Source organism: Oncorhynchus keta, chromosome 26, assembly GCF_023373465.1.
Source record: "Oncorhynchus keta strain PuntledgeMale-10-30-2019 chromosome 26, Oket_V2, whole genome shotgun sequence".
NCBI classification, from domain to species: Eukaryota; Metazoa; Chordata; class Actinopteri; order Salmoniformes; family Salmonidae; genus Oncorhynchus; species Oncorhynchus keta.
In genome coordinates this window covers 24,662,640-24,674,790 of record NC_068446.1, presented here as the reverse complement: position 1 = coordinate 24,674,790, position 12,151 = coordinate 24,662,640, and the positions used below count along the sequence as shown (strand labels likewise).

The 12,151-nt window shown below is 37.7% G+C and overlaps 1 protein-coding gene across 1 annotated transcript in view; it reads right to left on the bottom strand.

The window, feature by feature from the left end:
• LOC118359141 (cytosolic carboxypeptidase 6-like) overlaps window positions 1-11,144 on the bottom strand; it is a 447,711-nt gene extending 436,567 nt beyond the window's left edge. The window contains exons 1-2 of the mRNA XM_052480434.1: window positions 11,021-11,144; window positions 9,638-9,760 (exon numbers count right to left, since the gene is read on the bottom strand). Of these exons, the coding sequence (XP_052336394.1) occupies window positions 9,638-9,760; window positions 11,021-11,063 (166 nt within the window). The 5' untranslated portion in view covers window positions 11,064-11,144. The remainder of the gene's footprint in view (window positions 1-9,637; window positions 9,761-11,020) is intronic.
• Between the last annotated feature and the right edge of the window lie 1,007 nt (window positions 11,145-12,151).

Sequence of the window (12,151 nt, the reverse complement as noted above, 5' to 3'; positions counted from 1 at the left end):
ATGGGTATGCTTGTCATGAGCAAGGACTAGTGTTTTAGGATGAAAAGAAACAGAATAGAGCTAAGCACAGGCAAAATCTTAGAGAAAAACCTGGTTCAGCTTTCCAACAGACATTTACCTAAAACACAAGGCCAAAAATACCTCGGAGTTGTTTACCAAGACAACATTGAATTAACCTAAGTGCCGTAGTTACAGTTTTGACTTAAATCTACTTGAAAATGGCTGTCTGGCAAGAGTTTTACAGAGCTTGATTATTTTTTAAGAGTACAATCCAGGTGTGCAAAGATCCTAAAGACTTTCCCAGAAAGGTAATCTGTAATCTCTGCCAAAGGTTTTTCCAACATGTATTGACTCCGGGGGTTGAATACTTATCGAATTAAAATATATGAGTGTTTTATTTTCCATACATTTTTTGGAAATGCTAGAATTTGTCGTCCAATTTTGTGTAGATTGTTGACCAAAAAAAAGACAATTCAATCCATTTTAATTTCACTTTGTAACAACAAAATGTGGAAAAAGTCAAGGGTTGTGAATACTTTCTGAAGGCACTGTATACCCACTAATTCTTGTAGAATACAATTTACTGATGCCTCATGAGCTTAGTTCAACTGTCATACCCCATCAGCGATGAGACAAGATAGTAGCTACTAAAACAATTGGATACCACGAAATTGGGGAGAAAACGGGGTAATATCCACAGACAAAAAAAACATCGTTAAAACTATAACTTTGATAACATGGAAGGTCAGTACTTGAATCCTTTGCTCTGTCCATGAATTTGAGAGTGATTACTTTTCTCCAGCCCCATCCCTTAGCTGTTTAAAAACAAAATATTTCCCTTTTATGTTCAGTCTTTCCATTTCAGCAGAAAAACACACGTTTTGCCAACTGCCTTCCCCTATGTTATATTTTAATCACCTTTTAGTCTTGGAATAAAACCAACAACATTAGAAGTGGCACAGTAGCTCAGCCCTCTCCAAGCCACTTGTGCTATGTAACTGTCCTGATTATTGAAACGTTTCCCTGTTCTTTAATCAATGAAGACCCTACTCTTGATTCATGGGTACTCTGGAGTATATAAATATCTCCTGACAAGATTGACTGCATTTTCCCCCAGCATTCATTTGGTTCCTGTTTAGTTTCTTCCCCTCAAAATGTTGCTTTGGCTCTGACTGTAATCACTCGTCCTGTAGATGGGCCCTGCAATTGCAACATGCACACTTCTGAGAGAAGATAAGGCAAGACAGATTCTGTACCACGGCTCAGAAAAAAAGCACTGAACAGTGAAGGAATTTTCCATAGTATTTATCTTCATTAGTAATCTCTCTGCAGAATCCCATAAGCCCATTTTATACAGTTTTATTTTGTTCGTCGATTGAGAAAATATTTTTTCATCTATTATCATTACTGTGCAAGATTTAAAATCCAAGGAGCAAATCCATTAAATGTTTAAGAGGTTCCATATATTCTATAATGTCATTGGCAGATACACAATTACACAATATTTTCCCTTGGAAATAATTTAATCATCAAGAATAAACATAAGTATACAGTGCCTTCAGAATATATTCACACCCCCTGACGTTTTCAACATGTTGTTGTGTTACAACGTGAATTTAAAATAGATTAAATGTAGATTTTGTGTCACTGGCTTACACACAATAGCCCATAATGTCAAAGTGGAATTATGTTATTAGAAATGTTTACAAATTCATAAGAATGTAAAGCTGAAATGGCTTGATTCAATAAGTATTCAACCCCTTTGTTGTGGCAGCCTAAATAAGTTCAGCAGTAAATATTTGCTTAACAAGTCACATAATCATTTGCATGGAGTCACTCTGTTTGCAATAATTGTGTTTGACATGATTTTTGAATGACTACCTCATCTCTGTACCCTACACATACAATTATCTGTAAGGTCCCCCAGTCGAGCAGTGAATTTCAAACATTAGATTCAACCACAAAGACCAGAGAGGTTTCCAATGCCTCGCAAAGAAGGTCACCTATTGATAGATGGGTAAAAAAAAAGCAGACATTGAATATCCCTTTTAAGCATAGTGCAGTTATTAATTACACTTTGAATGGTGTATCAAATCACCCAGACACTACAAAGATGCAGGCGTCCTTCCTAATTCAGTTGCCGCTCAGGGATTTAACCATAAGCCCAATGGTGACTTTAAAACAGTTACAGAGTGTAATGGCTGTGATAGAAGGATGGATCAACAACACTGCAGTTACTCAACAATACCAACCTACTGAGTACCACTCCATATTTTCACACATATTGGTGTCTGCATCATGTTATGGGTATGCTTGTAATCTTTAAGGACTGGGGAGTTTTTCAGGATAAAAAAGAAACAGAATGGGGCTATGCACAGGCAACATCCTAGAGGAAAACCTGGTTCAGTCTTTTTTCTACCAGACACTGGGAGATGAACTCAACTTTCAGCAGGACATTAAAAGGCCAAATCTACACTGGAGTTGCTTACCAAGAAGACAGTGAATGTTCCTGAGTGGCCGAGTTACAGTTCAATCTTAAATCTACTTGAAGATCTATGGCAAGACCTGGAAATTGTTGTCTAGCAACACATTTGACAGAGCTTGAAGAATGTTGCACAATCCAGGAGTGGAAAGCTCTTAGAGACTTACCCAGAAAGACATACATCTGTAATTGCTGCCAAAGGTGCTTCTATAAAATATTGACTCAGGGGTGTGAATACTTAGGTAAATGAGATATTGCTGTATTTTATTTTCAATAAATTTGCAAACATTTCTAAAAACATGTTTTCACTTTGTCATTATGGGGTATTTTGTGCAGACGGGTGAAAGAAAGAAATATATTTCATACATTTTAAATTCAGGCTGGCACACTACAAAATTTGGAATAAGTCAAGGAGTATGAATACTTTCTGAAGGCATTGTATACTGTATGCCCTTATTTGGAGCGAAGGAGCTTGCGCAAAAGTTGAAAGATTTATCACAGGTAGCCTAAAGTTAGTTCTGAAAAGTGGAAATCCGAAACGATGGCAGCAAGAGCAAGCTGGTGTTCGGGTCCCTGGCTGCACTTTATATAATAAATCTAGTGAAGAAGGCACAACATTTTACTGTTGAAAGACGCAGAATATGGCTAGTAGCGATAAATAACAGGAAATACGATGTAAACCCTCCTACAGCCAAACTTGTAGTAAGCACTTGTAGTAAGCACTTCATTGACGACGACTGTGAAAGAGACATACAATTGGAAATTATGTGAACACATCACAAAATAAAACTCAAAAACACAGCTGTATGTTCTGTATTCCCATGGTCTGGATCTTGTGCCGTGCCAAAACACAGAGGTACTTTTGAGATGAGATAGCGTCAAAGCAAGCTTGCAGAGGTATGTACTCTAATCACTACAGTTCGAATTGATCTTATTGTGTTGTAGCCTAGGCGCTCTACCAGTTAGCATATGTTGAGGAGAAAGACAGTAATTGTGTCATATTACATTGCAGAATAGGTAGAATAAAAATTGAAGATGTTGTTGCATTTTAATATACTTAGGAATCGGGTCTACTCGCTTTTTTCATAATCATAATCTCCTATGTCGGATGTGTTGACTAGCCATGGTTTATTTGCATGACAACATTTCATGCTTTTAACAACTGTATAGCCTAGCATGAAATACATGGCCCCAGGAACCACCTGGGTTAGGCCTATTTGGTTGCCTGTAGTCTGCTCTATTGTGTATGTGTAACCCCCACCTCCCTGTAGGTTGTGGTTTACATTGTATAACTAATCTGTAATGCTAGGCTACCTTGTTTGATTCCCAACCAAAAAAAATGTGCATCTATGATTGTGAATAAGACCCTTACGTTCAGTTTTTTACGTAAATGTATTCCCCCACGAGAGTGCACATGCACAGCTGTTACCTTTTTCTTCTGTTGTTGCAATCGGACACATAAAATAATAATATGAAATAATCACAATAGTTTTAGGTGGAAAAGTACACATTTCCTGACTCAAAACCGGTAGTACTTTTGATTTTTTTTAAATAGCTAATTCGACTGTACGCTTTCAATAATACAAAGAATTAGTCCACAATTTGCAGATTTCTCAATCGCTCTTTGATTGACAACAGAGCAGAGCTAGTAGTGCAAAAGACATGTCACGTGACACAATTTTGCAGCTTTCCAGTTCTTGACGGCAGGGAGAGAGGGGGAGAAGGCAAACTCCACCTAACTAGTTTCAATGTATGGAATCCCTTTGGAAAATGTTTGATTTTAGGTAAACTTCTACTTTAATAAAAAATGAGCAGGGTCAGCTATACTGCCCTACAAAGGCAAAACGCAGTAAGTACACATTTGGACAACAATATTATCTGATTCATGTGGTACTTAGTTTCCTGACACAGGAACAAGCCAGTGGATCAGAATTTATCATGGAGTATCAGAAATTGCTGTCTGTCTAGACAGAAAAATACTTTGAAGTCAGATTTATCAGAAAACGTTGTTACTGCGTTTTGCCTTTGCAGGACAGTATAGCATGAGAACCCCTTCTTCATCTCCTGACTACATGTAGTGAAACAAGACCACTCAAAGTTGTAACATTGTTATATATTCAAACAAAAGTTATTGATATTACCATGGTCACAACCATAACCTGTCAACTCCATCTTCCTTATAAAGATAGGATATTAATTTTGGTTCAAATATCTTCCTTTTGGGGCCTCCCGAGTGGGGCAGCGGTCTAAGGAACTGCATCGCAATGCTTGAGGCGTCGCTACAGACACGGGTTCGATCCCAGCCTGTGTCACTACAGGCCGTGACCAGGAGTCCCATAGGGCAGTGCACAATTGGCCGAGCGTCATCCGGGTTAGGGGAGGGTTTGGCCGGAGAGGCTTTACTTGGCTCTAGCGGCTCCTTGTGGCTGGCTGGACACCTGCAGGCTGACTTCGGTCGTCAGTTCAATGGTGTTTCTCTAAGAGCTCAGATGCTCTGAAGCCATTTTTGTGACTATTGTGACTTTGCCATTGTAATTGTTTGTAAACTTGTGTAGTTAAATTAATCTATGATCGTATGCTATCCATTTGTTGTTTGTATGCTGTTCTTTGTATGACATTTTAATATTTGATTATTAACCAATGATATTAGGCCACTCTTGGCCATGATTACAGACACCTGTGTCTTTTGACACTATATAAACGAGTCATCCCATAGTGTTTGTGATTATACACTGATGAAGACAGCTTGGTTGTCGAAACGTTGGTATTACATTTTTGCATCTGAGCTCTTAGAGTGTGCGGCTCTCTTTTATTTTCTAGAAACACAAAATGCCAAATTTGAATAAACATTCCGGTACAGAACTTTCAATCTTTTGGAAGGAAACCCCTGTCGCCCCTTCCTACATTCAGTGTTATCTCAGCAGGAAAAACAACACTAGCAAGTAAGGTTGCCCATCTGCACAGGATTTGGCAAGAGCCCAAATGTGATGGGGTGCATCAGCCTGATATTCCATAAAAATGGTGAACGAGAACGCAGACGCATGCAGGTAAGACGGTTGATGAAGTGTGAAGGGAAATGGCTTCCTACAGCAGAGGATACAGTGGTGGACTCAAGTTATCTGCATAGCAAATACAAAAACACTCACGAGCACATCCAGGACTATGAACAGAGCATCTGTTTAGACCTGATAAATCACTTTTTCTTCCAGACCGGTGACAGACTTTCACCCTATACTCTGGCATACCATCATAATGTCCCTGCCTCTGTCTTTCTCTTAACCTGACGTATTACTAATTACCTTAACTAACATGACTGTACCAACGGAAAGAGGAATAATAGTTCATAAAAACAGCCGTTACTTACAATAGGTCTACAACAAACCAGTGCACAAAACAAGAGGAAATAACTGTTTACCAAAAATCTCTTTACCAAAATACAAAGTTTGCTGAACGACAAAGATGTTGGAATTAGTTGATATAGAGGAACGATTTTCAAAAACATATAGGCTACAGTATGTTTTAGCTAAATCTTGAATGTGCACAGATGGATGCACAGGTTGTTTTCTAGAAAAGTATTTACTGTATTTGTAACACTAATGGAAATGCGAGCACATATGATTGCTGATTGGTGACTAATATTCCCAATGTAAAGAATTCTGTTTCAAGCACTAATCACACTTTCACATTAAAGCAATGCCATAATTCTGTCTGACATTGATAGAAAAGAACTGTCAAAGAGACATAAACATTTCATTTATCCATGTAAACATTGTATAACTAATGATAAAGGTCGACGTAATTATAGATACAAATATGTTCCTTTCTCTAAATAAAAACCCATTGATTAATAAACATCCGTAACAAAAATGAAATTGAGGAGCTAAAGAGATAATTAGAACTATTAAAACTCAATTAGCATAAAGGAGTCTCTGGAATGTGCATATTGTTTCTCATACCTCTATATCTACAGGACCATCAATATGGTTTTAATGACTCCTTGAGGAAATAGTCATTATGTTTCTGTACTATCAAAGTCCACATAATGGAGGTAATTTTCTTGTATTATCTTAAAAAGCAAATGGAGGACTGCTGAAGCATTTTAGTGTGACTCAGACCTGTGGGCTGCAATGCCTATGAAAAGATATACCACTGACCTAATCTGCATATGGTTGACAAGAAACTGAATCTCTCATCTAAATGTAAATTAGGTGTTTTATACCTTTAGTAAACAGCTTACATTGCCATAGTCTGTTTTAATAAACCAATTAGAATTTATTACCAGGGATACTAAAATCTAATAAAATCTCTAGTTTCTAAAATGTATGCAACATGCTGACAGCTGTCCTAAAAAAAAGCAGCAATATTGGCAGCATGAAACTCACTGAGTGATATCTCTGCATAAATTTTTAAAAATATGTGTGCTTGAATTCCCATGTTTCAGGCAATACATTATGTTTGAGGAGAGTAAAATTGACTTTTACTGGCATGAAAGTCCATTACAATAAAGCTTGGAGGAGGACATATGCATGTGATCCATACAATAGCCTCTATGAGGGTACTCTAATTTTCTTCCTGTCAGTGTCGTATCATACAGGCCTGACATATGCATGAATTGGAAATGTGAGACATTCACAGATATCACTGTGACTGGATGGAATATGGATGGTAGTTATTTTACCATGTGATACTGTCTAGATATGGATGTCCTCTAAGGCTGCATTTACACAGACAGCCTAATTCTGAGATTTTGCCCAATTATTGGCAAAAGATCTGATTTGATTGGTCAAAACACCAGTTATGGTCAAAATATCAGACTGCCTGTATAAACACAGCCTATAGGGACAATTTAAGCACTACATTAACAATAGATCTTGATCTTGAATCCTCTTAGTAAGTATGACAAACACCAGACATGTTTGAAATAAGCTTACACCTTAGTAATATGAAAGGCATTCTTCTTCAACGTAAACACATTGACGTTGAATGTGTGTTGCTACTCAAGGTATGCCATGCCAAATGGATGTATTATGAACAGTCCTCCTTGTTTCTCAATTCCACCAACAAATCAAACCCCAATTATTTACAGAGTGAGGGCTAAGCCCTAAAAAAAAACGGATTGACAGATACACTGTAGACAACATACAGTATGACCACTGATGTGACAAATTACTAATTCAGTCCTGTTGGCTTACAAGTGGTTAAAAACATTTAGCCTAGCTGTGTTGCTTCATTGAAATAGCAACAGGACATTAATATGACATTAGCGCAGTAACATCAATTCCTCTCCGTTTCCAACTTTGGTAATGCATTTACTGGAAATAGATTAATATCAATTCCATAAATCATTCAGGAGAATTTTCAGACCTAGAGACATCTGGGTAATGTCATATATGTTAGCTGATCTCCGTCTGGGAGCTTAACGCCCATTAATCAATGTCTGAGGGACTCTGAGCATGTCATCTGGGAAAATAAGGAAACGTAGAAATAACATAAAAAGTCTCCTGATTATGAATAAATATCAACCTACTAAAACATGTTTATCTACCCTCTCCTCTATTCACTCCCCTTGACAGCCCACATGCATAGCTGTTTTTATCCTCATTCATAACTCTGGATCTAGCGTAACACTCCGTTTAAGACATATCCTTTAATCCTCATGGCTCCCGCGATCCTTAGAAGCTCTTTGTTTATCTCTTAACTGACAAACCTCTCACCTGTATGTGGTGCGATGGTGTGACGGACAATAATATATATTATATTGTAGTAATACCGCTATCATGTGAATTTAATTTGATTGACAGTCCCGTTTGGTTGTTTAAGCTTACCTTAAAAAGGTGTATCTTATAAACCTATAATTGCCTGTTTTTCTCAGTTTGACGTCTGGGAGAAAAACACAGAGAATCATCTCAAGAAGTTTCGAACTCTATCCAAATTACAAACAAAAAAATGTATCAACTTAAAAAGTCTATCCTCTGACAGCTGAACCAAACAGAATAGAAACACAAGTTAAACATCTCATCTTTGCACAGCCAAAAATTGGTTGCCTGTCAAGAATATGAAAACTGTGTATCATCTGTTGAAGACCCTGAACCTAATCTCCCAGCAGAGAATGATATTGTGAATGTTCCACAGGCCCACTGACTCACTGTCACTCCAGCCCAAAGCCGCTCTCTTTGCTGCCCACTTGACCTTGTCACAGGGGAAAGCACTTTATTTTCATTGCGGTGTCATTCATTTGGTTGAAAAGTGCTAAACAAAAGCCATTTACAAAGCATTCTGGAACATATTAACTTGTTTAATTATAGTCTTCAACCAGGAAGATGGACAAGCTAAAAGAGCAGTGACTCACATAGAGCCTTTGAATTTTTTTGTTACACTTTTTTATATATGATTAACCATTAAAAGCCACAATCAAAGAGATGATTTAGGCCTAATTGATGTATAGAATAATTCTGCTTGTATTAATAATTGAGAACATAAAGGCAATATTTAATATAATTTCATTGCTTTGATATGATGCAATTCAAATCACAGAAACATATCTTAGGAAAAAAATATGTTTGTAACTAAAGTATATGAGATCTGTAAAGGAGGATCAGACAGAGAGGATCGCACTAAAAAACTACCTTTTTGTGTTTGTGTGGGTCTTCTTGTATATTAGTAAACAAGAAAAAATTGTAGCTGAAAATGTAGTACAATAGCCAGAAATATGGTATCTGGTAATGAACAACCTGTCAACCTGCCTTGTATGAGCAAGCATAGCCTACATTATATACATGATTTACTATATCCTAAATGCCACCATCTCTTTGCCATATACTGCCTTTTTTAAATTGAGGGACCGACAATAATGTCATCGTGGATTTAGCCGGTGTTAACTTGTGGAACAGACACTGGCTGGAATGCATTTTTAACCAATTTAGCATTCAGGATTAGACCCACCCGTTGTATAATAGCTTGATAACACTGGATTGTTTTGTGATCCAAAGTAGATTTACATAGCCTATAACTAATTAAGCTAGGTAAAATACAATTCAAAATTAGCCTAATAAGCGTAAGCCTAGTCTGTGTATATATTTACAAATATTAAGTACAAATGTATCAAATGTCACTGTAGTCAATTCTGACATTAGACCTCGTTCGGTTTGTACTTACCACTCTCGAAGCAAGCATCAAAGACAAGGTGGCTTTTCCGTGAAACTCCTGTGTATCCTGTTGGAGTAACCATCAGCCTGTTCACATTGCCCACTAAGGCTTCCTCTCTTCCAGCTTCACTGCCTAGGAAAACCACATATCACTTGTCAAACCACTTCATCTGAACTAAGCTCTATTAAACACCCCATTATTCTTAAATTATCACATGGGCTAAATATTATATTAAGGCTTATATTAAATTGAATCAGAAGTAGATATGACAATGTTTCTTCATGCATCGAATGTGGCTAGCTGAGGTTTAAAAAGGGACCATTGGTCCATGCCTGCCTTATGCATAGTAAATAAGGCATACTGTTGGCAAAGCCTTAACTGAAGTATCCTTGCAGAAATATATCTACATGAATTAGAACAAAATAAAAACCTCAAAGCAACAAAAAGGTGTGATAAATTATTTTATTTTGGTAACTTCAGACATGTCACTATTGTAAACAAATGGAATGTTACTAGCTTAAACCTCACAACAATAAACAGCTAGGCCTATAGTCAGGTCTTACAAGTGCTTGGCCCTGTTTGTTGACAGGTGCTAAAGCAGGAGGTTAAATAGCCTATGCCATTTGAAGTGAACATACTGTCCTTTAACTGCTAATACATTAATAATAGATAATAATCTCACTTTATAAATCAAGTCGCACTGCTAGTGTTGCATTTAATTACAGTACAGCCTAGGTAGCTAATACCATGCCATGGATGTTACATATGATGTGGATTCGGATTTAACTCTATGAAGTCAAATATTCTAATTGTAGACTAATTAAAACCCGTACAATGATGTGTACCCAGTGCCATGCTATTACCATAGCTAGATACAGAGGGAATAGACATAGGTAGCCACTACTTCCTGCCACTGCCAGTTGCTGCAACAGACATTACGCTGGTCCTGGACGTCGTTCGTTGAGTACAGCGGAACGACGCCCTGGACCAGAGCTAGCTAAAGTTAGCTGTTAGCTAAACTCATAGCAAAACAGCATACATTGAATGGCAAGTAGCTAACCCGTCCAGGCAGAATGTTCATGGCAAACAGTTCAATTTGCTGAACATTTTAATATTGATGACACTAGCTAGTATTATGTATCTCATGTTATTATTATTATTATTATGTAGCTAAACTAGGCACGTTAACGTTCGTTAGCTAGCTACAGTAACTAGAAGGTTAGCTAGCTGACAAGCTAGCTAGATGTTGATGTTCACAAACGATGATGCGTCGGTCTAGGTGAGTGATGCAGCAGTCCAGACTCATGCACTAACTAAATGTGCAGCTACCTGCTATGCACTCTCATATAGGTACTGTGGAGGTATCTAGCTAGCGCTACTGTATTTACACACCGGTGTCGACGTCTCTCACGTTCTCCTCCATCTTCCTTTCCATATTTGCACAACACACCAGCGCATGACGCTGGCTGAGTGTTGCCACGGCAACACGGCGTGTGGCTAAGGGAGGAGGCTTGGTTTGACATACAGTAAAAGGTCATTGCTAGAACTAATTCCGTTTTTGTCAAATTAACGTCCAAATTTGATATTTTTTGCATTTCAGCGAACCCTAACCCTTTTCCTAACCTTAACCTATCTCTCCTAACCTGCTACGCTAATTATCCTAACCTGCTACGAAAAGTCAAAACGGACTTTAATTTGACAAAAGCTGAATACCTTCTAGCCACGACCGACACCTATTCCTCTCTTTGGATTGGTGGATATTTGAATTAGTGGATATTTCGTTATTTGAATAATATTTTGAATATTCGATGAGGGGTGTTGATGTCAACCATCTGTATTCAATGAAGAGTGCGATACTATGCTAGCCTCATGAATATGCATATTGAGGAGTTATTTTGACTGTCACTGAATAATTTAATGAATTACGACTGCAATGGAATTGTGTTCATTATTCCAATGAAATTGCCATTTCACCCCATTTTGAAACTGAGAGTTTATGACATAGCCTCTCTAGTAATTCAATAGGATCTCTATGGTTTATTCCATTTGTTTGGACAGTGGAAATGAGGGTCCAAGAAAAAAAAAAGAAAAAATATATATATATATTTAATATCTGGCAGTGGAAGTAGGCCTATTTCGTAAATCTAAACGAACAATGTATGGTCCTCTCTCCTCTTTTTAGCTAACATAGAGGACATGGTAGGTTTCAGAACCTAAACATGTAGCATGAAATGCAATATCTCTCACTCATTGTTGGCTGTGATTCTAAATTATCCACTGATTTATTAAAGCATGAGGATTTCTAGACAATTGGAGCATATGTCATCAAGCCAATCAAGCCTGACCCTATTCTCTTTCCATTATTACGGCCACAGCTGATCCCATGGCACTTATCGTAAGAGTAGGGGTGTTAACCCCTGTGTCATGGCTAAATTTCCAACCTGGCCCCAGTCCATAATGGCCACCTAATCATCCCCCTCATTCCTAATTGGCATATATAACTCCTCACCTCTTCACCTGATA